We start from the raw sequence: 25,888 nt of genomic DNA, 5'->3' as shown, positions 1-25,888 counted from the left end.
GGCGAGGCATTGCATGTTGTGCTGATTTAAGAAATGCTAGGAATATTCACATGATGCATTTCTATTTTTGTTATTAGCCGCGAAGACTGAGAGCAAACCAGGAGACGAAAAAAAACCAAGCACACTGAAAACCACAGGTACGGCAAACGCGTAACCACCCATAACATAATTTCTGATTATTATCAGTGTTTAAAAACATTTTTGCTGCCTAATATTTTTTTGGAAACTGTGATAAACTACCATTCAAAAGTTTGGGGAAATTAAGCATTTATTCATCAAGGATACATTAAATTGATCAAAAGTGACAGTAAATGCATTTATGATGCTAAAAATTATATTTCAAATAAATACTTTCTAGTTGTCAAAGAATCCTGAAAAATAAAATGCATCACCGCTTCCACAAAAACATTTTTCAACATTGATAATAATCATAATTGTTTCTTGAGCATCAAATCATCATATTAGAGTGATTTCTGAAGGATCATGTGACACTGAAGACTGGAGTAATGATGCTGAAAATTCAGCTTTGATCACAGGAATAAATTACACTTTACTGTATATTCACATAGAAAACAGCTGATTTACATTAGAATAATATTTCACATTTTTGCTGTATTTTTGATCAGATAAATGCAGCTGTGAGCAGAAGGGACTCTGATAGCGAGCTTTTGACTAGTAGTGTATGTATATGTATATGTGTGGGGAAAATAAGAATATTCAAGATAGTGGCTTAAAGCATTAGTGTAACTAGTAACAGGTAAAAGATGCAGAGATGCTATGAGTTTGGTGTAATCCCGCGCACACACACTGCTTCTCTCCCTGTTTCCAGAGATCTGAGACGAACACAGCGCTGCAGAGAGATTATTTTAATCTGACGCTTAGGGTTTTATGCTTCAAAACTGAACATTCAGATATCGGTCAGAAACGGGATCTAGTGCTCACTTATGTGCACCCTTTATAAAGGCTTTGACTGGACAAGTACTTCTCTTAACTTTCTCTGAATCTTTATTATAAAACAAGTGTTTTAGTGTTCAACTACATCCCCAAACGTGTTTTCACCATAGACTGTAAAAAAAAATATGAGCGTAGTGTGCGTGACGTCACCCGTAGTGTTTCTGAAGAGCATTTTTGAAGCCCAAAGTGGGCGGAGCCGGCCGTCGCCATCTTGGAAGCGCGTCACTCCCGGATAAACGAAAATGTGCAGCGAGGCGGATTAGCTGAGGTGACGTGACGCTAACAGACAGCAGACAAACAGCTAGCAATGACATCAGCGGCAATCCACCTGTCACTCAAGCGGCCACGCAGAACTTTAAGGCTTAATATAATTTAAACGGATGAGTTTAAAAAAAAATCACCCCCCTCACAGTCGTCATGAAGAGCAAAATTAGCTGTAAAGACCAAAACCACTTTTTGCACCAGACTGTAAACGTGTTTCTCTGCTGTAAAGTTGGCCATTTTAACATGCGTGTCTATGGGACTGACTCTCTTCTGCAGCCGACCTCTAGTGGCCAGATGATGAACTGCAGGTTAAGTCACTTCAGTGTTGGATTCAAGAGAGAGACTGGAAGGTCGCAAATTGGGGCAAAAATCTGAGCAGTGTTTTAACTGACCTCACATCTTTAGTTTCAGATGCTGCCCGCCCTAAATCCGCACCGCTCAAAGCCTCCAGCACTACAAGCAGCGCCACCAGTCGTCCTCGACCCACCAAAGCCCCTGTTCCCAGCAGCACCACAGCCGAGAAGAAGCCGCTGGTTCCCCGCGCTGCTCGACCCAGTGCCACGGCCACCAGCGCCACGACTCGACCCAGTGCCGCCCCCCGACCCAGCTCCAGCTCCAGCGCCACACCAGCGCCCGACATCAGAAACATCCGCTCCAAGATCGGATCCACAGACAACATCAAACACCAGCCAGGAGGAGGGAAGGTAAGAACACACACTTCATCGTGGACGAGTTTGAGACCAGTCTGTACAGTCTGATTCGTATTCAGTCCAGTAGCCGTACAGTAGGGGTGTAACGAGACCCTCATGTCATGATTCGATACATATCACAATACGATATTATTACGATACTCCCAGACATATGATAAAAGGTTTACAAAACATGTAGTGTTGATTAAAATGGTAAATTTGGTATTACATTGTGTGTGTGAATGAATAGGCTTGGCCTTTTCTTTTCTTTTTTATTGAAATAATAATAACATTAGGGGAATACAGAGTCATTCATAACATTTCAATCTATAAATAATTAAGATTAAAATTCTGCATCTTGTATCAAAAATCTATCATACATCTAATACATCAAGTATGCTCTTTAAAAGCCGAGATGTTCAGCTTTCCAGTCGTTCCGAGAGTCGTAAAAAAACCTTTAAGTCAGTGGAAAACAGTCTACCATTTGATACAGTTAACATACATTTCTCTTTATGTATATGATATTTCCCAAATAAATGTAGAATTTTAGTTATATTATCCATTTCCAATAAACCGGCATCACAATCCATAAACAAGACCATTATATCAGTTATAGTTAAAAACGCCTCAAAAAGAAACAGAGAAACTGAGACCAAAATAATTTGGACTTGGTGCTGAAACCCAAAGCACAGGACAATAGAGACGCCAGAAGAACAATATTCATGATTCTGAAGCTGAAAACTATTATTTTAGACGAATATGCTTGATCTCTGTCACTGACTAGATATATTTAAAATAATGTCGGCCACTTTTTACTGGTAACATCAGATATTTGGCATTATCAGGAGCCACAAATATTCTCCCTTTGCATTATTATACATTATATTCAACATCATATATAGTAGTTTAATGTAGTATTGACACTTAAACTCTGAAAACTTGAATTTTTCAACATTTAATTTTTTATTTTATGTGAATTATACACAATATGGATTGTCACTATCCCCGATACATATTGTTGCATTTTGTTTTGTGATATAGTGACACGATATATTGTTACACCCCTACTGTACAGTATTATTTATATTTTATTATCCGACAGTAACACTGTGGTTTTTTGAAATATATATATATATATATCTCAGAGTTCTGTACAATTACCATGTTCATATACCATGGTGTTTACATGATACTCCAATACAAGTAAGTACAACAACAATCAACATTGTTTGTCAAAAAAAACTAGTATTATCATGAGTCGGGGACAATAAGGGCATTATTCTTATTTAACGAGTCAGTTTGACATGTTTGAGTGGTTTCTCTTCACCGCTGTCGTCTTCAGTTTGCTGATCTGAACAGTGTTATTATTTAATGACTGTAACCTGAAAAATTATGACAATTACAGGCAGCGTCCAGAGGAACAGCGTCCCATTATTATATAATACTAATAAATATATATATATATATATATATATATATATATATATATATATATATATTATAATATAATATAATATAATAATTGAATACATTATATATAATAAATATTCAAGATATAGTATTTTTATATTTATATAGATATACACGTAACATAAAAGGTATATTTCAATATTTAAATGTACTTCAATGTTTACTAGATGCATCCTTCACTGTCCACATACCTAAATGAATTTATAAATATAATTTAAAGCTCTTTAAATGTTCTCTAAATGCCCAAACGCTGCCTGTTCAGTCACTTCCTGTTTTGGACACAGATGTTCATTTGCTGTGTGTAAACGGAGACGAGCGCGAGTCTGTATTCTCTGCTCATGTTTACTTCTAGATGACTCCCTGTATATTTAGCTCCAGTCTTCATAATCATTATTGATCACTCATGTCCTGATGTCATAGCTTCACTTTCTGGTATTGCATCTCTCCCATGTTTGTTGTTCATCCTGGTCTTTTTCCTGGCTGAGCTCTTTCTGTGACTCGCTAACACTGTTCCTGATGTGCTTGAGAAACATCTCCTGTCACCACAGATGCAGATGCACAAATCCAAGAGCTTCGTTTAGTACCAGAGTATCATCGCGGTTGTAAAGCCAGTTGTGTTTGCAGCATGATGATGTTTCACCCAGAATCCGTGCATGTCTGGAGTGTGTCCATATAAACGTGAGACTCACGCTGCACGGAAGGACGTCACTAACCCGCACCCAGTTCTGCCTGTTCCCGTCTTTTCCTCCTGATCCTAAAGTGTTTTCCCAGTTTTTACATGCGATTACCGTAGGATTTAGGCCGTAGATGAGTATGATAGAGCCGTTTCCACACATGTGAGTGACTGGAGGGGTGTATCTGCAGGTCACAGTGTCTCAGAGCAGGACGGACACACACACCTCGCTCTCCAAAGAGACCAGCCAGGGCAAAGTGAGTTCAACCCATCAGCCCTTCACACTCATGCCTCTGACCGTCACTCTCAGTCTTTCCAAACTCTCATTCTCTGCTCAACAAGCCTACACAGATCTGACATGACAGTGTGTGTGTGTGTGTGTGTGTGTGTGTGTGTGTGTGTGTGTGTGTGTGTGTGTGTGTGTGTGTGTGTGTGTGTGCGTGTGTGTGTGTATATTATTATTATTTTTCTTTTTTTCTTTTTTTTGTGTGTGTGTATGTATGTATGTTTCAATATATATATTTTTAATAAAATATAATATTTATTATATATTCAATTAAATAATATATTTATTAATTACTAATTAATATTATTTTATATTGAATTATCAAATTGTATGCATATTTTATAGTGTATTAATTGTTATATTTATATTTTTTAATTTGCAAAAAATATATATAATTAATAATTATTAAATATATAAATGATATATATATATATATATATATATATATATTCATATTAAACTGAGAAAATATGTAGTATATTTTATAGGAATATTAAACTATTTTAATTATGTAATGGATTAATAATTTATATTTTCGGTTTGTAATGTTGAATTAATATATAATCTGATCTTGTTATCAGCTATTAAAAACACATATTGTTCGACCACTCATCTTTCCCTCTTTCCTTCTGGAGATCTTTGGAATATTCACATTGGGTTTTTATCAAAATATTATATTTTATTAGTGTTTGTCTCTTGCACCTCATTAATAAATGCTACACATCACATCATACATCCCAGCAGGGATACTCAAACTGCATGTTTCGGGGACGACTTAAGAAAACGCTAAAATAATAGATAATGATAATAATATTACTTATTCAGTTTTAAAATGTGCAGTAAACAACAAGAACACTCACTGTAGTCAAGATTGTCTACAATAGATTATCAATGAGCCAATAAAACAAACGCCTCTATTGTAAGAGTTTGCAGCAGAGACACTGCTTCATTGATTATAATGAGAGTATTGTTATGCCATTCAAATTAATTCTCAAAAAATGTTCAATGTCGGTGCCGGTCCACTGAGAAGCCTTGAGGATTTGAGTATCCCTGCATCACAATGTTCATTTGAACCTCAGTATTCATCAGTTCCTCAGTCTAAATCAGTTCTCAGTTCACTTAAACAGGGCTAAAGTTCACAGACGAGGGAAGACGAACACTAACGTTGTCGATGCGCAGTGCATTAATGGTGCTAGTTGCTTTTAGATGCTTCTGCTTGTGTCGTCTGTTGTCTTTCCTCTCTAACCTGCTCCTCCCTGGTGTCCCGTCCCTCCCGGCCCGCCGTGCTGTGTTATAGGTTCAGATAGTCTCCAAAAAAGTGGACTACAGTCACGTGACTTCCCGCTTGGGCTCCAAGGACAATATCAAACATATTCCTGGTGGAGGGAACGTAAGTAACGTTACTGCATGCGGTGTAGTCGTTGTTCAAACAAACACCATCATTCTGTCCATTGTGCCACATGAGCGCTGACGCAAACAATGAGACGCTTTCTTCGCTTATGAACAAATAAGAGCGGGAGGAACGCTGCCAAATCCTTTTCCCAAATCCAAAACAACATTATAACCAAATCATGGTGACAGCAGAGGTTTGGATTCCTGACGTTTGTTCATAATCTTCTTCAAATCTGCTGCGTTGCTCTCTCTGAAATCTCACTCTTACTCACTCAAGAGTTTAGAGATCAGCTCCGATGTCATTGTTTGGTTTTCCTCGTCACCTGGTGTTCAGTCACTGCATGGCACTTTATATCTGACTTGAACAGCTTTCTCTGGTCGTATCAGATGATTATATTTGTTCACAGGTCCAGATTCTCACCAAGAAGGTTGACTTGAGTAAAGTGACCTCCAAGTGTGGATCCAAAAGCAACATCAAACATAAACCAGGTATGATGAGAGCGACACCGCGTTCGTGTTTTCAGTTGCTCCTCGAGCTTGTGTTAACGCGATCGGTTTGCGTGTGTGATGATTGTCTGTAGGTGGAGGGGAAGTCAAGATCGAAAGCCATAAGGTGAACTTTAAGGATAAAGCTCAGTCCAAGGTGGGCTCGATGGATAACGTCAATCATGAGCCGGGTGGCGGGAACGTCAAGGTGAGAGTTCATGAAGATCCGCATCACAGTTAAACCTGGTGTAGATTTTAATGAGGACCAAGTGATATTAATGTACATTAATTCAGACATTCTTAAATAAAACATCGGTAACACTTGCAACACTTTATTTTAAGATGATGTAGTTAGGTTACTAAACCAAACCCTAACCAAAACTCTATAGTAAGTACATGTAGTTAATTAATGTTTAAAGGAATAATTCACCCCAAAATTATTAGTTTTTTAATAATCTTTCCTCTGTCTCACCCTCATGTTTTTCCAAAACCCTCATAATTTCGATGAAACATAAAAGATGATGTTCATAAAGTGTGATGACAGTAGTCCATGACTCTAGCATCATATTAGCAGTCCAGATTTGCTATATAGTATATATAGCTTTACATAAGGGTACTATATTGTAGATACCAAATACTCACCAAAATATTTGCAAAAATGACTTTATATACTTTATTATAGAAATTTATTTGCAAGCATAAAGTACAGTACACTCACATAAATCAATATATATATATATATATAGCAAATCTCGACAGCTTGATTGTTTATATTGTAACTATATTGTCGTTCAGCTCTAATCTGTGAAATGCGACTAAAAGGCATGAAGAAATGAAGATATTATAAACATTAGCATCATGCTTTGAAACTGTGTATTGACTATTTAAAATCCACTGAAGTCATATGTAGATTTATGAGGAACAGACTCTTAAAACTCATTCATGCATTCATCCGAATGTGAATATTGCACACAAGAACAAGAGAGATTTGAATAATACTCACAGCTTTGTTTTATTATATATCAGTGGTAAGCACAGAAACATTACGCTTGCATGGAAAGTGTTAAACATGCTGAATGTCTTTGATCAATGTTATTTTTCATGTTTTTATTTGGTTTAAGTCCATGTGTTTTTACTGTGTTCATTCCAGACCCAGAACAATCACTTAGTACATGTATATTAAAATATATATATATATTATGCTTAGTTTCTCTGGTGTGTCAGGCAACAGAAAGACTAAACTGGAGATCTGAAAGCATGTTATTAACATGGGAATGATGGTTAGGGACAGCTGGAGCTTTCATTGGTTCTGGTTTGTTTCCAAACTCTTACTGGTGGCTTCAGGCGTCGGTGTGATTATGATGTCACCTGCCCCTCAGCCTATGGCCATCCATTTCAGTCACATGACCACTCGCTGCACCCATTGTTGTTTTACCCATCCATCTACATTTTGATCACGTTTTTAAACTTTGCCATATACGTTTACTGAGAAAACAATGTGAATTTGAGTCTTTTGACTTAATATGTAATTAATATTAAACTGTAAATATAACCTGTACATTTTATTTTGGATGAAAACTTTTGTTTTAATCCAGCACTGTAGTTTTCGGTCCTTGCTGACATGTTTATAATGATTGAAAAATTGCACATAATATGTATTAAAAATACATGCATTTGATTAATGATATCCATTTGCATGGGATTCTATTCATTGCCATTCAATTCATCCAACAGTTGAAATTAAAGGTTAAGTCAGTTCCTCATGATAGTCGACCATATACATTCATGAGGTTCTTTAGTCATGATTTTATTGATTATTCTGTTTTAATGTTTTTCTTTGTTCTCTGCATGGATATACAGAACCAGTCTAGTGTTTCATTTTAGAATAACCGTATAAGAAATGTATAGTGACCAAAAACATTCAGGACAAATCAACCAGTCATTTTAATTTCACTCATTTAAGCAATGACAGAAGCATCAATTCAGCCCAGTGCATCCAAACTGGTCCTGTATGTCAGCCATCCTGCTTCTCCATGCAAGGTTTAGATGTATATAGTGTTTAAGCACACACTCCTGGCTCTGCATCATCAGCATCTCACCCGCATCTGTGCTATTGACCCCTGCTGTGTGTTTTAGGCTGAGGGTGCGCAGGAGACTGAGGCTAGCGGGGCTCCCTCTAGTGGTGTCTCGGCCCCTGCCCAGGAGAATGGGCTGAAGGAGGGCGGCCCCTGCAGGAGTGACGAGCTCCGGGACCCGCAGGGCCTGGACTCGCTCATCCCTGAAACAAGTAAGTGTGTGTGTCGCCCAGCGCCCCGGCCGAAGCCCCGTCAGACTAGAGATCCTGTAGAAATGCCAGATTCCATCTCCTCATTTACAACTGATTATTATTTGTTTCTCCATTATTTCATACACACTATTAGTTTTTTTAGTTTTCTTAATTTTAAGCACCATGTAAATTGTGTTATTTCGTTGTCTGGTTTATTACTGTACGAGAGGTCGACCGATTATGAATTAAAAACCAATAATGAAGGTCGTAGAAAGATGATTAATTGGTTTTATAATCAAAAACATTGAATGTAACATTTTATTTATTTTTTAGGTTAAATCATAATCTTGAAGAAAAGAAAACACTGAAAAAAGTGAAATCTAAATATTGAAATAAAAACATTCATTGTAACCTTTATTTTTTTCAAATAAAATCAAAGCATTGAATAAAAAGCTTAAATGTATCAAGTAACATTTTTAATTTTAAAGTAAAAATTTACTAATAAACTTAAAATATTGAATTCAATGTTTGTATGTAATATTTTTAAGTCACTTAAATAAAATGTTTCATTGAATGGTTTATTCAATATTTTGAAGTAAATTCAAAAAGATTGAATAAAACATTGAATGTACCGTTTTACTTGAAGTAAAAATCTAAATATTACATAAAAACATTTAATTTAATATTTTATTCAAGTAAAGTCAAAAGATTGAATAAAAGCATGTTCCTTTTTTTAAGTAAAATCTAAATAGTGAATAAAACATTAAAAATAACGTTCAAAACAAATTGAATGTGTAACTAATGAAATGATTGATTGTTTCGGGTGTAGATTCATAAGCGGCTCGACCTCTGTGCTGAACTGATGTTTAACAGGGCACTTCTCTGATCACGTGACACATCTCTGGTCTTGACCTCTTCTTATTTTTCAGGCATCTAACTCGACTTGTAACTATCCCTCTTCCCTCTTCATTTCAACCCCCCACGCTTCCTCTCCTCCCCTTGTGTGTGTCCTGTTCCTCCTCTGTCCTGTCTTTCTCCACACTCTGATGCAGATTGAGTCTTTCAAGCTAAATTTCCGCGAGAACGCCCGCTCTCGCACGGACCACGGCGCTGACATCATCACCTGGCCCGTCTCGAGTGACAGTCCTGTTTTCCACAGCAGCGTTTCGCTCACCGACTCCCTCATCCCTCGCTCTCACACCACCCCGGCCTTCGTCTCCTCACAAGAACAACGGGGCGAAGTCGGCTCGCTCAACGACCTCCGGACGTGATCTGTCTTTTCATTGGTCCGCTGCTCCCTAAACCCCGCCTCCTACCATTGCTAAGACTCATATGATTGGTGTGCTGTTTGTTGACGTTCTTGACCGTCATTCCTGATTGGTACAGTCATCAGGAAGTGGATTGTGAGCGAAATACTCATACGGTCGTGATGGGGTTTGCTGAGATCACGGCTAAACTCACACCTAACAGTCACAACACCTGCGACGTCACTCGTTGTAGAGCATGAATCTAGTTTAGTTGCTTTCGTTTCTTTCTTTATCAGTGTTGCAACTCTCCACTCGGTATTCATAATCATGGTGTAGCTGATCTGATCACCACATACACACACACACACATCTGGATCCATCTGGACATCATCTCTCGCTGCCTTCAAGTCCTCCGGGGAAGATCGTACTTATTAGTGCTTTACATAATCAAATATCCATTATAACATCACAGGAAAAATCATTTTTTCTTCACTTTCAGAAGCTTCTTTAGTGGCGAAGAGCAGAGAACGTGTGCAACTGGTGCGTTTTATAACTCTAATGACGCCACAGAGCATGATGGGAAATGTAGTTTGGTTGCATGAAGCTTTAAGCCGCGGACACACTAGAATTCTTTGAACATTTCTAAAAACATTTAATGCATCCAAAATGTAAAAAATACGCAATCTTCTCAACTTTACTTCATTTCTTCCGTCTTCTGTATCGTTCACACGTCTTTATAGGATACAGATTCACTAAACTTGACTTTTGGAAAGCAGAGAAATTCACATAAGTTTGCGTTTTCTGTCTGAATGGACGTCATTGTTGTGTTAAAGCTTCATTAATTAGCTAAATAAAGATTTTTGCTAAATTTCAGATTCCTGACATTAGTTACGAGATTGTGTGGCGTTCGTCTCGTGAGCACGATCATTCCCGCGTGATTTGAAGGCAGCATCATGTGACCCTCTCTCGCCTCACCTTTGACCTCCAGTAGAGCCGAAGCTGAATCACATAGGCTATCTGAGTCTCTCTCTAAATCTCTGTTTCGTGATGTGTGTGTTTGAGTGAATACTGTAGCAATGAACTGTGTTGTTAAATGGTTTACTTTAACTCTTCGTATCCTTTCGTTTTATTTCCGTGACCAGCGGATGTTTCCTTTTCCTTGTTATTGTAAAGCAATATAACGCTCTCCTGAAATGCCTATAAGACATTAAACTCGACGTACACGCACAGTAAACGGCGCTCATCGTGTCAAACGCAGATCCAGACGGGTTCGTGAACGTGAAGAAGGTCTGAGGAGTGAAGAAAGATAGACTTGTGAAATAGAAGAGCACTTAATTGTATTTAATACACTTCAGATTGTAAAAGTATATTTAAAAAAGTATCAAAATTCAATTAAAGGCCACTTAAAGAGTGAGTTTCTTGACACACACGTTTGTAATAATGTCTAAGTAAAAGTTTAAAGTACATTCGTTTTAATAAGCTTAGCCGTTCTTTAAAGAAGTTGAATTATTTTGAAGTGTTAACTAATGTAAAGTACTTGATTATAATTTTAACTGTAGTGTTATTCAGTATATAATGTCTTGTCAGCAGAACACTTTAACCTCATTTCAAAGACAATACCAAGTAATTACACTTAACATATAAACCCTACTTATGGCTCAACTAACTGCATTTAAAAGTACATTTTTAATTCATTTCAGCTGACGTTTAAGTGTCTGGATGCACTTACTGTAAGTATATTCTAATGTCGTTAATAAGTAGGCTACTCTCTTTAAAAGTGTACTTCTTTTTCACAAAGCTCTTGAATCTGACGAAGTGTGGAGACGAACACTGTAGACGATTTAAAGAGGGATTTCTGTTATGAGTTGTTGATGTTTCGGCATCAGATACAGTAGGTACAGTGTGTTTCCCGTGGGAATGATGGACCCGGAGCCGAGTTTGTGCCTGGGACGATAGACTCTTCTAATTCCCTGCCTTTAATGGGTGCAAAGACAGAATGTCTCAGCTTGAAAACCTTTTACGTACTTTTAATAGTTGCTTTATGAGAAACCAGTGAAATTGTGAGTGAGTCTGGTGGTGGTTTTAATATTATTGCGTATGTCTCTGCTGGTCTTTTTCTAAGAGTAAGAACTTTGCATCACGTGAGTCGAAAGCTTGTAGCTTATTTCTCTTGTAGCATTTTCAGTTTATCTCTTTTAAGGTTGCACATCGGTTTTCATCAGCAGTTTGTGGGCCGGACAGACGTTCTTTAAAGCGCTTTCCTTTTTATGAGTATGAAAAATTATGAAGCTTTGTTGCATATATTTCTTCTTCTCGTCTGACCTCTTCAATCCCAGAACATGCTGAGCAATAAGACTGTCAGTGTGTCGAACCCCAGATTTTGACATTTACAAATCTACACATCATGCATGACAGAGTAACGCATTAAGATCAAGACATGTTCTGTGATTGGTTGAAATAATTGGCAAATGCATGACCATGTTAGGAAATCCACAGCATTTGAGAGAGAGAGAGCTTCTGTTAAATAAGATTTGAATATTGCTTTAGATAACGAATACAAGTAGAACAGTGTAACTTCATGATGTATTCTCATTTGCATTCAAAATAATTCACCTATGAATTGGGAAAATGCCAAAATAATGGTTACGTTAATTTACTAATTGATGATTTTGGGCAATAATGGATATTATTTATGCACTCTAAAAGAATTCTTGGTTGTTTCAACCCATTGGGTCAAATATGAACCCAACCCAACGTTTGTCCATATTTGACCCAACCATGGATTGAAACAACCCAGAATTTTTTTGTGTAGTTTTTTTTTTTTTTTTTTTTTTCAAGAAATGAGAGGTGTGTAAATATTAGTATTTGAGCTGTGTTCAGCTTTTGAACACTATGGGTTGCTTTCTTTAAGGTCCTGTAGTCTTTCAGGACTGTAATGATGTTTGTAGTGAAACGGTCGCGGATTGAAACCCCGAGAACAATCACAGGATCATTGATATTCTCTACATGCATTTACAGTTTCTCTCCGCATTGTTAGCAAATGGTTGTATTGCTATCTCTGTGAATGCATTTAATATTGGCACAAAAGTGAAGGCAATGATAAATGATCAAAGAAAGCGAGGGCTGATATTATGCACCTTTAATGGCTAATGTTTATATTAGTATTGCCGTTTTGGCCCTGCATTTCTTCTTTCCAGTGAAAAATGCAGAGAACAAATGTCTTGAAATCTATTAAAGCACATGTATTTGGCCGCCGTGTCTTTAATGTCGTGGCTAGCTTAGCGCTTATGCCCAGATGATGCCAGGTGGGTCACGTGACGTTCAGGTGGGCATCGATATTTAGCCCATGTTCTCTTAACGTCTACTAATAATGTTTATGAATATCTCATAACCCCTTATGTTTCTATGAATCTTAGTCTTACAAGAGAAAGATGCTCTGAATAACACTGTCAGAACTAAAATGGGGGGGGTTGCATTGAATGTGTTTCAATTGCACAGATTTTATTGTGCCATGAAGGACCAGGGCATCCCGTTGAATCAGGGAGAGGAGAGGTCCAATTATTATTGTTGTTGTTATGATGATGATGATTTTTTTTTTATTATTATTATCTGGGAGTAATCTGGGAGAGATGTTGCCCTGGAACAAAAAGATGTACAACCCTAAAGTAACACGGAAGCTAAAGAAACGTGACGTTGATGTAGTCGATTTGGTTTCTTGTGGTGCAGTCAGAAGCGTAAGCTGATACGAGTAGAACATTCAGAAACCAGGTGAGACTGTTTGCCAGACTCTCATCATTTGCAAGGTTTTTGTTGGTTTGTTTCCTTTGTTTTTGAGTTTTTCCATGAAAATTGAATTTCATTATATTTTTTTGATTTGAATGAGGTGTTTATTGTGGTTAATTGTTAACTATGATGTGATTATTAAACATTAAAATAAAATAAAGTGTTTAAAACATTCTGTTGGTGATGTTTTTTTTTATATATATATATTAAAGTAAAATACACGATCTTGAGTATTTGACACATTACATGCTTCATGTCTTTGATTTAAGATATTTATTTTATGCAGTTTCAATTTTAGATTTCTAAACATTCATTTTGCTTTTACATTCATATTCTCAGATTAAACCTTAAAAAATGTGTCTTGTGCCAAGGAAAAAAGATAACTTTTCTATTAGGCTGATTATTCATTTGTTACATTTTATTTGATAAAATCTATTTAACAGTATTTTTTTGTGTCTTAATCTTTTTACTCTTCATACTCGATTACTCTTCATACTCGATTGCAGGCTGCCATCTTGGAGAAGTTGCCAGTGATGTTCCGAAATAAAGAGGCCATAATCACTGTCTGGGTTTAATATAGTATACATTAATATTCCAGTTTCACTTGATGTTTACAGGTTTTCAGGTACATACAAACAAACATTCAGTATAAGTTTAAGTGTCAAGTCACCTTAATTTCTACAGTGCTTTATACAGTACAGGTTGATTCAAAGCAACTTTACAGTAATAAACAGGAAAAAGAATCAATTATGCAAACTTCATCCAAGGCAAATTGAATGCAATAGTATTAATAGAAGACAATAGTGTCAGCTCACAAGTCTTTTTTTAATGTTATTTAAGTCCTACATTTTTTTATTTATTTAAAAAATATATATATTTTAGTAGGTCTACTTGTTGCGATTATGAGCTCGTAGCATTTCAAACAGGAATAGGAAACAGGAGGTAATTTATACTCAGAGTCAGTTACCATGGTAACCTAACCTGGTCAGGAGCAGGTTTTCTTCGGTAAACCCAGAGTTTCTTTCGGTTTCCTCCCCTTTTTTAAAGAGGAAGTGTGTTTAAACACCTCATTCATTCTTTCAGTACATTTTTATTAATAAAATTAATCTTTTATTAATAAATAAAATATTGCTATTTTACTGCTGTATTTTTTTTTTAAAAAGATGAAGTCTATATAACTCCTTAACTGGCAACTGAAAATACAGTAGCAGATTAGAGTTACATAATGTAGTTCTAAACAAATTCTACAGAATTAAACTGTGGCATTTACTGAGAATCACTGAACTGTGTTCATCTGTGCACCAGAAGTTGATGGACCGTCCTCCTGCTGTTCTTCCACACTCTGAGGGCGGAGGCAGAGATAAGAATACCCGTTTATACTTCGATTTAAACTTAGATTCTATTGGCTACTCCACATAAAAATGTGAAGAAATCAGAATGTGTAGATTGTTTGATGTGTAGACCCACAATATTAACATTACCTCTGTAGGCCTCTCTGTGGCAGCAGAAACTCTTTATCCCCATCGTCCTGTGAAGATGAGCATTTGGTTGAGTACACTTTATAACACTATTTGTCATCATTTCTGGTGTATTGAGTAGGTTGAGTAGTTCTCAATCATATAAAATCCTCCATCTCTATAACGAACTACAAAAACTGATTCACAAACACTTCGTATAGATTCGGTAGTCTTACAACGTGTCAAGTCACCTTCCTTTAGTGCTTTTAACAATACAGATTGTTTCAAAGCAGCTTAGTGATAATAGGAACTTACAGTAACAGAGACTGTTCTGTCTTTACAGCAGCTCTAGAATAAAGTTATTGTCCAGCTAAAGTTAGTTTTGATTGATTCACTTCTGTTGCAAAGATCACTAGTTAATTACTTAGTGGCCGCTAACACGACACCGTTCTAACAGAAAACCCTTAATGCGCTCCGGCTGCTCATTCGCACAACAACAGTGTCTGGCGGCTCGAGAACACAAACCTGAAATAGGCTCTAAGGTGCTAACCTTGAAAAATAAATTAAAAAAGCTTATCTCTGCATTACTCAGTTACAGACTGAATCGTGTTTGTCATGGAGAGCTGACCAATCAGAGACGTTGCTCTCGGTGATGTTGGGAAAGTACCCTGGGGCGTCGAGGTCTACATATACTGGTTCTGCACGGTTATTTCAACACTTCACTGAAGAGCCTTCATGTGTTTACCTGCTTGTGTGCCTTCCTGAGAAGATGTGAGTTAATCCACTTACTTGTGCTGTATTTGATGTGTTTACTGTTTATTCGACTAGTGTGTTTATTGTACATAGGCCTACGTACTGCACATGTTCATTGACTCTGCTCTGCTCTATTGTAATATTCTCTTTAAAACCAGAGCCGGACAGTAACGAAGTACATTTACTTGAGTACAGTACTTAAGTACAATTTTGAGGGATCTGTACTTAACTCAAGTATCATTTTTGGGGAGTAGGGGAGAGTGGGGTAAAGTGAGACATTTTTTACATTTGTTCCCCTCTAAGTGAGCTAAAATGATATATCAGTCAAATTTACACATTTCCCATTAATTCAGGATGTTTCCTAGCAATGGAAATTATTAGAATGTATTCAGGATGAAGGGCAGTGAAAATATGAATGGTTTTTAAAAAGTGGTCTTGTGTCTCACTTTACCCCAGCTTGGGGGTAAAGTGAACCAGCTGGGGGTAAACTGATCCACTTACTTTTTCCACTCTGAAACTTCCATAACAACACATGTTGTAACAGTTAGAATCCTGACAGCTAGCTTGACAACCACACATTCCAAAACTAATGTCGGACTAGTAACAGAATCATGGGGATTGGTCAATTAAGCACATTTTTTTTATGACCCACCGATGCGCATCCAAGTGAAGGTGCAACGCCCTTGGCGTGCTAAGGGTAAATGGCACACTGGAGGAAATTCCTCCTAAAAAAAATAACTATATCCAAAATATTGTGATACATTTGGAAGCTCAATGCAGTCAGACCTCCCCTGTCCAGCCCAAGGAGGGTGGCCCTTCCTGGGCCAGATTCTGATTTGTCCGTCACCGCTGGAGCTCCGTCTGGAGCAAAGTTGGTCCTAAAACGGACCTTTGGGTCTTTGTGGAGGCAATGCTCCGCTTAGACAAGGAACACGGACCAGAGAACCGTGGTGGTCAGACCGGGTGGGGAAACCGCCTGACCCAGCCCAGAGAAAGTGCACTTTGTGTGGGCGAGACTTCCAGTAAATAGGGTCTGGTTTGGACACCCAGTCCCTCGGTGCCAGGGCGTGCATACCGGTGAGCGTGCACCATCCTGGGTGAGCTAAGGGTGAAAGACACACTGGAGGATATTCCTCCTCATAAAAATATCTTGTATTTGAAGAAGAGCTCCATGCTCGCAGACCTCCCGGGCCAGCCCCAGGGAGGGCGGGTCATCTCCGGTCAAAGTCAGATCCGTACACCTGCTGGTGCTCCTGCTGAAGCAACGACGGTCCAAACAAGGGCGCTCAGGGTGTTGTAGAGGAGGGAGACGACACTCTTATCGGACAAGGTAATGGAAAACAGGTGCCTCAGGGTTGCCTGGGGCCCAGTGGAGCGCACCCTCTCCTTCGGGCCGTTAAGTTGGGGTGTCCGGTCGATTGGAGCTTCGGACGTGCCGGTCGAGGGGCAGCTTGCTCGCACATTTGCGCGTCAACACGAGACCTCGGGAGACTCAGACGGCCCGTCTGAAATGGATGTCCGCAAAGGTGGCGGTGGCGGTGGCTGCGGGCGGGCAGGCGGGTGGGTGGGAGGATGGGGGCTCACTTAAAAACGTTGGGTTAAAAATAACCCAACGAATAACCCAACTGTGGATTGGTATAGCACCTTCCCAACTGTGGGTTATTTTAACCCAATGCATTGGGTTAAACTCCAGTTGGGTTAAAATAACCCAACAGTTGAGTTAAATATTAATTTTTATTTATGACCTTATTTTAATAAATAATACACATTGTTTTCAAATACAGATTGTTTATTTGTATAAACAATACATATGTTTCAACAAATATATTTTTCAATTACAAACTATATATTGGGAAGTCTAGCATTTAATGTAAATATACATAATGGTGTACATAAATTCAAAATGCACAAGTGTACAACACACATAATAAATTCAAAACCTATGCAAATATGTACAAACAGTACACATTCAAAACCTACACAAAAATGCACATAGCATACATACAATTGTACAGCATACAGCACACAAAAATTCAAAATGAACACTAAATTTAGAACTACACATTAATAACCGTTAATTCAATAATCTATACAAATATGGACAGAATACACTAATTAATAACAATAAATCCTAATCACAACTTTATTAAAAGGTCTTTACTGTACACTGAATGCATTGATGTGTTAGTGTAAACATACCTTGAGTAATAAAAATAAAAATACATATGTTGACTACTGGACCTAATGATGATGATGATCAAAGTTCTTAATGAGGCAGGAACTCCTCCAGATATATTAAAGTTTGCATGCTACAAAAACTCCCAAAAGGGAGTGCAGAGGTCTTGAAATAGTTTATGTCATAGATGTAAAACATTTTTGAAACACATCAAGTCATGTGGATCCGGGCTTGTCTCACTGTTTCTCACTTGTCTCCAACCTTAAAAGAATAAATAATGTTCAGTTGGGCATGCACTGGGACAACATCAACAGTGTTAAATTATGAAAAAGTTACATCAAAGCAGTGCTGTATTGAATTAAATTATGGTCACTCTAATTAGTCATTACACCTGCTGTTAAATGGTTAGTTCGCCCAAAAATGTAATAATTACTCGCCCTCATGTCTTTCCAAACCTGTAAGACTTTCGTTCATCTTCGGAACACAAATAAAGATCTTTTTGATGAGTCTTACAGATTTCTGTCCCTCCATTGACAGCTACACAACTATCACTTTTAATCCCCAGATAGGTAGCAAACACATCATAAAGGTAATACATGTTACTCCAGTGGTTCAACCTCAGTTTTATGAAGTGACATGAGTATATTCTATCCCTTAACCATAATTTATCACTTTATTTACAACATATTAAACTCAAACGCATGTTCACGAGAGCACCTCGACATTAACATGTTGTGTTAATGCGAAAGCAGACGACAAGAGCGTGAACGCAACAATTATGTATTTTTGCACAAAGCACTCGCGCCAGTTCATAAAATTGAGGTTAAACCACTGGAGTCACATGGATTACTTTAATGAAGTCTTTACTACCTTTCTGGGGCTTGAAAGTGGTAGTTGTGTAGACTGTCAATGGAGGGACAGAAATCTCTCAGATTTCATCTAAAAGATCTGCTTTTGTGTTCTGAAGATGAGTGAAAGTCTTACAGGTTTGGAACGACATGAGGATGAGTAATCATGACAGAATTTTCTTTTTTTGGATGAACAATCCCATTAACAAGCGGAATCATTGAAGAAAAGAAAAAGTGGATGAACATGAGCCGAAGAGCAGTGTAATTTATCAAAATTGATTTGATAGTGTTGCTTTTACTTACAGGCCAAATGTCATTTAAGCTGCGCTTCATTTCAGCATATGTTGGACACACCATTTTTCCATTTGTGAGGTATGGCGATGATGGAAGGATGTCAGGCCATTTCTCCGGGATCATCTTTGAAAGACAAGAAAAAAAAAGAAAAAAACAGTTTTCAACTATACCACACGTGTGTGAACCTAATTTCATATGCACTTAGACACAGCCAAAACAATTTTCCAAAATAAGACACCCTTTCCCTATAGAGGGTATGCACTGACATCACTTTCCCGCCGAAGAGCTGCTGCGTGACTGGATTTAATAGGGGAAACTGCGAAAACGTGAGTAAAACAAACGATTATCAGTTTAAACTAAAGGTTGGACTCGATATAGTGTTTCTTACAACTTAACAAAGATCCAGTGATCTGTGGATATTGACATGCAGCCAGGAATCATGTTTCCTGATATTTATATGAGCCTGATTTCAACACCGGGGAAATAAAAAATAAAAAACTAATTTGCCTGTGAACGCTTTATATAACGACAATATAAATCCGGGTGATCACTTCTATCAATGTTATATATATCATATCGTCCAGCCCAAAAACTTTTATAGTTTTTTGTCAATGTTTATTTAAAAACATCCAATTATGGGCTCCATTTGCTTCTCTGTACTTTAGTGATGGGTCGGTCATGAATGATTCGTTTATTTTGAACGAATCTTTAATATGACTCGCAGGGGCGTCGGACTGGGGGGATAAAGGGTACCGAGTACCCAGGGCCCGAGGCAGGGGGGGGCCCTTAGAAGTCAGTTTTCTATACATACATATACATGCACTAACATTTGCATAGCATTTATGTACAAATAAAAAAGTTCCTGTGCAAAACTAAACTTGTAGTTAGGCACTGGTTTGGTATAAAAAAGTCCATTTCATGCTGTGCAGGGCCCCACCACCCCTCTCGAATCAATGTAAATGGTACGACCCGCAGGTCAGGTGCTTCTGCTACGGACCCGCGGTGAATCAGTTGATGAGACAGGAGCTGGAGTGATCCGTGATAGGAACTAGGAAGACAGGGGAAGAGTCATGTCTTTCCTTAAGAAAGGAAAATAAGTGTCTCAAAAACGAAAAGAAAAGATTAAAGAGAGAAAGGCAAATGAGGGCAAGCAGTTGCTCACTCAGTTTTTTTTAAAGAAAGGTGAGCTCCAAATGCATCATCGAGCATTGACATTGTTTTAACATAAATATCTACTCCAGGTTGAATTGCATACATTTATGTTCGTACTCTGTTTGAATAATATACCAATACTTTATAGTATCACACCCTACATACAGGGATGCAAACAGCACGCTTTTCGGCGCCTCGCGCTTTTTTCACGTCAGTTTGGGTGACAAAGTCATCTGAAGCCATTCCATAGCTTAATGTGAGGGACAGACGTCTATTTACATCATTAAAGTTTACGGAAACTCGTTTTCCCTCCTCTGCGGCTGTCAATCATTCTCCATTCAGTCGCAGCTAACGTTATTCAAACAGCGCGCGCGCCTCTACCGGTTACAGCAGGATGCACGGAAAAACTCTCTCCAATATGATATATTAACATTATAATGCTTGATCTGTAGAGAAAGGCTGTGGATTTGCATAAAATGGCTTTATTTTGTTGGAGTTTGTTGCTGTTTTTAAACGACTCGCTACCCGTGTGCCTGTTAGATCACAAACAGCACAAGGACTAACGTTATGAATCGGCATCAAACGCACAATAACTGGAATATAAAACTGTGAAGAAACAAATGATCAATAAACTGTTGGACAGATATACACAAGGATTTGTGCGCTCGACGTCTTCGCTTTGCGCCGTGAACTTTTAAATGCACACTTGCTGTGACTCCATGCCGCTTTGAGCACATCATTCTGCACCCGCGATGCGCATACGCGCTCTGTTTTGAAGCGTTTCATATTATCATGGTTTTGCGCACTGAAAGATTATTCAAAGCCTATATTTTTTTATACCTAGCCTGCTCAATACATTTAAAATAAGCATAATTTAATTGTGTATTATTTCTGTTTAGTGTAGCGTAGGCTATATAAATACACTTCTAAATTCTTGACATTAATATATAAATATAAAATTGAGAAATGTATGATTGCCTGATTGAATTTTATAAGAGTACTAATAGCAATTTGTTTTTATTAACGTGTAGATTTGATAAAATTACTGTGCAGATTTTTTCAAGAATTACTTTTTGCTGCTGATTTATACACTCAATAAGTTTAATAAAAATACATAATAATACATTTATGTAATATTTAAAGGTGTTAACCGTAACCTTACACTGCAAAAATCAGAAGTTTACATAAAAACACTGTATATTTCCCTCCATTGTCAAAATCTAACACCCGCAAAAACACAGATCGTTAGCGCCTATTTTTACCGCATTAAATTAGCTCGCGCACGCTCTTACATTTAAGTACAGTATTGTTCTCAGTTTAATGCACATCTTAATGATTGAAAATGACTTATTTTAAAAACGTAATTCAAAGACTGAATGTCTAGTTTGGCGGTTAGTGTACCCTGTGATTCTATAGTCTGCATTTATTTTAAACAGACAAATAATCATCAATTAACTTGTACTTTTGACAATAAAACAAAATATATTAATCAGAGTGTGGCTTATTTTGTTTACATTTTAAATGTTTTTATTATAAAAATGCAATACCCCACCCATTGGTATCATTATGGTATTTGGTACGGGGGCCCAGCAAGATTGTTTGTACCCAGGGCCCAAAATTTGGTGCTACGCCCCTGATGACTCGGGACTACCGAGTCTGTATTGGAAACAGAAATGATTAGTTCATCTCGAGTCTTCGGGTTCGGGTCCGAGTCTTTTGTTCTTCCTGTCAGTCTCATAGAGGCTATGCTGTCAGTACCGGAAAGAGAAAAGATTAGTTCATCTCTCGAGTCTTCGGGTCTGATTCTTCTGAGTCTTTCATTCTTTTGTCACATGACAGCGCTGGACACATAAATGAGTTACTAATTTTTTAACAGTAACATGCTACGTTTTTGGTCTCAAATTATAGCTTTTTAATTTCTTTTAATTTAGAATTTAAGAATTTCTGTTATGATGGTTCTTTTCCATATGGATGTGGTACTAAAGAGTTGGTAATGCTTTAAACTTTATCTATGATGGGGCAAACCACTTTGATATATATATATATATATATATATATATGTATATATATAGTCTAATAAGAACAGTTCCGTGACAAAACTAAACGACTCGAACCCGAGAGATAAACTATTCAATTCTGTATCCGGTACTGATTGCATAGCTCAGCTTATGTAGCTGTCACGTGTTGAAAGAAATGACTCGAACCCGAAGTCGATAGACTCGAAACGTGGAGAACGTTGGGGAATTTGGCTATTGACATGTAACATTTAAATACATTCTGCTGAAATTAACGAAATGACTTAAAAAAATATTTATTCATTTTTATGAACGAGATTCAAAGATCCGAGTTAGTAAAATGATCCGAACTTCCCACTACTACGTCATGCGCATACATATTAAACTCACCATTCCAAGAAAACTGTGAAGTCTGGGATATTCTCTAATGATTTCTTCGATAGTTTTTGTTCCAGAGGATCAATTCCACGCACTGCAGTTTGTTGAGGTGGTGTGTGTCTCATGAACTCCTCGACTTGGCTGTGAGGACTTCTTGCTTTCTTTTGCCACTCAATCATTGTCAGTCATCAAACAGCTCAGACTATATTGAAATTAAAAAATACTGTATTGAAATTACGGAAGACAGCTGAAAAAAAAAAAAAAACATAAGTAATTATCTGTACCTGGATCTGTAGTAGCCCCAGCACTGCACATTTGGTATCTCTAATCATTATTCAACTTACCAGCTTGTTAGTAGAGGGACTCCAAGACCGGTGCCAGATAAGGAAGACATCCAAAATGTGTAGGCTACTACTGTACACTGTCCAGGACCAGAGTTGAGAACCATTGTCATCCAGCAGCATAATACTTTCATTTACTCCTTTCTGTGTTAGAATTAGGCAGAAAAAAATAAATATTTTCAGAAAAGTAAACTAGTCCTTAACTTGTTACTACAGTAAATCAAGTTAATCTGTGTATTGGAAAACATCAACTTTCTTTAACTAATCATGAACTAATCGTTTATTTGTTGCACAATGTTTCCCATTTCAATGTTGTTGGGAATATCTGCACTTTGTTATCTTTCTTTTCAGCTGAGATTTCAGCGAATTCAAACGCTTCTCACTGCACATCACAGCGCTGTTGTGGTGGCGTGTGACCGATATCTGAGCTCGCGCCGCTGGGCCGAGCTGATAAATGGTCCGTGCACTACGGTTCAAATGAGTAGAGCTCTTTTGTTCCGCATTTAGTGACAATTGTAGTCGCTACCAAGTACGTTACCAGTCTGGAGCACTGCTTCAGCTGTGACAGCTTAAAGTCCCTTTAAGACATTTGCTATCACAAATACTGTAAAACAGGCGTAATGCTAGATAGTGATTTCAGACTAAGGCCTACTTAGTTTATTGTAGTAGGCAACTGGCAGTAAACGGTTTCGCTAGTATAATGTTATAATTAATTACTTTATTACTGCTAGCGACCTAACGGCGATAGCTAGGATTAATTTCCAATCGATCTCACTTCCCAGAGATCATTAAAATGGTCTAAAGGGAACTTCGTTTTTAAAAAATATAAAATTTACTCCCTAGCAGGCTCCCAGGGAGAGTGCGGAGCTCCTGTCGGAGCGACCTCGGTCCTAAAACGAACCTTGGGGGTTTTGTCGAGGAGGGGACAAACGCTCCATTCGGACAAGGTGAGAGGGAGAAGGTGCTCCACCTCTTTGCCTCAGCTACTGCACCCCAAGCTACTGATTTTTACTTCCCCTTCTCTTTTTGATGGCTTTTCTATAATGTTTATGACATTAAAAATATCTTTTGATACTCAAGTACTTTTAAAAACAAGTACTTTAGTACTTTTACTTAAGTAGACATCTGACTGTAGTACTTTTACTTGTACTTGAGTAAAATTTAGCAAGGGGTATCTGTACTTTTACTCAAGTAATGAAGCTGTATACTCTGTCCGCCTCTGTTTAAAACAATGAATATGTGATATTAGTTATGATGGCGCTTTCTCAGAGATTTCCTGAAACCCATTAACATGCGCCCATCTAGTTCAAGTATTACAAGTCCGCCACTGAGAAGAAGTTTAGAAACCTTTACTGGCAAATGTTGTGTAGAGATGGATTATTTATGCTGTATTAGCCTACTTATCTTTTGAGATGCTTCACACACACACACTATATATAATATGTTAACATGCACAAGTGTCTGTCACTTGAATCAGTGTTTGTGTAATTCCAGTTTTCTTATATAATTGTTTCTGTCTCATTTCTAGACCCTAATATAAAGGAAAATGTGGAGTAATCCCTTCCCTACAAATCTTAGAACAAGATGTTCAGAAATGATTGCTGGCAAGTATACATACTGTGTTGAAGAGTATTACTTATGAATTATTTATTCATATTTTTCAGAATGTTAACTATTCTTAGTCAGTTTTTTTTTTTTTTTGGGGGGGGGGGGGTAGTTAGTGTATAAAACTAACATTACCATTACCTTTTATTTTAGTGTATAAAAAGGTTATACACTGCGTAATCAGTTTAAATTAGTGGTGTAATACAGTCTTGCTCTAACAAACGACAAAATTGTCCAGAATAAACCTAAAAAAAAAGTTTTTTCAATTCAAAAAGGCATTAACACAGATTATTTATACAAATGCCAACAAAGTGTAATTGTGTTGTTCTTTCCTCTTGACCAACAGCCGCAGCCACCAGGATTCAGTCTTTAGTCTCTACGGACGAGAATGAACCACTGATCAGATCTACTCAGACTCTCCACCACTACATACACAGATACTTCACAATCACCAACAGACTGTTGAACATAATAAATACCCACTTTGGAATAAGCTTCTCCCCAGTCGTAGCAGATGAAAGTAAAAGTATTAAGGACAACTGTGCCATAGTAAGAGATGCAATGTGCACGATTCTTGAAGTTTCTAAAGGGGAGGAAAAGCTTATCCGTAAGATCATTGACCCTGATATTTATGATAAGATTGCCTTCACTGGGGTGTCACTGAAAGACAAGGCTGCAGTGATAAGGGACTTTCATGCGGACCAAATGGGAGTCTTTGGAAATATTTTTCTTCCACTAGTTGCTATTCAGCTGGCAAACAGTGAGTTAGAGAATGTAAAGCCTCCAACCGAGGAGCATAATTTGCCTATTCTGTCGTTTAAACTGGGAGACCTGGTGAAGAGCAGTCAAAAGATCACTAAGCTTCTGTGTGAACGAGGGAGCCAGCAAACAAACCTCAGTAATGCCATACTGTTAGTGCAAGACGGCATCTCTATTCTGAAGCCACCCTGCGATGCCTACGATGATATTGCTGGAGAAGTCGAAGCCTACGTCAAAATCATATCTGAAAATATGTAGAAAACAATCTTTTCCCTGAGAGGATGGGACTTATCAGGGTTTGTGAATTGCAAGGTGTTCCTCATCATTAATATTTATGCCTTCTATACATCCCAGAAAATGTGAGGCTAGGATTTAAATGTTATCTTACGCTTGTTTTGTATAACACAAAGGCTGAATTGAAATGGATGATTGCATATGTTATTGTAGTGCTGCAAACAGCCATATGTCATCCAGTGTTTTGTGTGCTGTGCAAATTAAATAAAGAGAAACTGCTTCCACTGCTCTGTACCTAAATCGTTCTCCATTTTCATTTTTTTATTGAAAAATCCTGTTCATTGTGACTAGAGGCAAAATTAGCAA

General features: G+C 37.6%; 1 protein-coding gene and 1 long non-coding RNA gene across 9 annotated transcripts in view; both read left to right on the top strand.

Moving 5' to 3' along the window:
• The window catches only part of LOC308683097 (uncharacterized protein), a 75,285-nt gene extending 61,603 nt beyond the window's left edge, over positions 1-13,682 (top strand). For 4 of the 7 annotated variants that reach the window (XM_081353331.1, XM_081353334.1, XM_081353335.1 and 1 more), the window contains 8 exons: positions 78-137; positions 1,624-1,922; positions 4,242-4,307; positions 5,634-5,726; positions 6,136-6,217; positions 6,310-6,422; positions 8,351-8,501; positions 9,410-13,682. In XM_081353331.1, coding sequence (XP_081209457.1) covers positions 78-137; positions 1,624-1,922; positions 4,242-4,307; positions 5,634-5,726; positions 6,136-6,217; positions 6,310-6,422; positions 8,351-8,501; positions 9,410-9,417 — 872 coding nt within the window. In that variant the 3' untranslated portion in view covers positions 9,418-13,682. The remainder of the gene's footprint in view (positions 1-77; positions 138-1,623; positions 1,923-4,241; positions 4,308-5,633; positions 5,727-6,135; positions 6,218-6,309; positions 6,423-8,350; positions 8,502-9,409) is intronic. The other 3 variants (XM_081353333.1, XM_081353336.1, XM_081353337.1) reach the window with 3 other exon arrangements.
• A 1,876-nt stretch (positions 13,683-15,558) lies between these two features.
• On the top strand, positions 15,559-25,819 carry LOC308682513. 2 transcript variants are annotated; one of them, XR_014029156.1, is made up of 4 exons: positions 15,559-15,738; positions 23,768-23,871; positions 24,453-24,528; positions 24,876-25,819. It is a non-coding gene; the product is annotated as an uncharacterized lncRNA (long non-coding RNA). The 2 variants fall into 2 exon arrangements; XR_014029157.1 differs by having other exon boundaries at positions 15,697-15,738; positions 23,771-23,871; positions 24,876-25,805.
• Positions 25,820-25,888: the final 69 nt, after the last annotated feature.

Source organism: Scardinius erythrophthalmus (genome assembly GCF_964197995.2).
Source record: "Scardinius erythrophthalmus genome assembly, chromosome: 22".
Taxonomy (NCBI): Eukaryota; Metazoa; Chordata; class Actinopteri; order Cypriniformes; family Leuciscidae; genus Scardinius; species Scardinius erythrophthalmus.
This window is presented reverse-complemented; position numbering and strand designations above follow the sequence as displayed.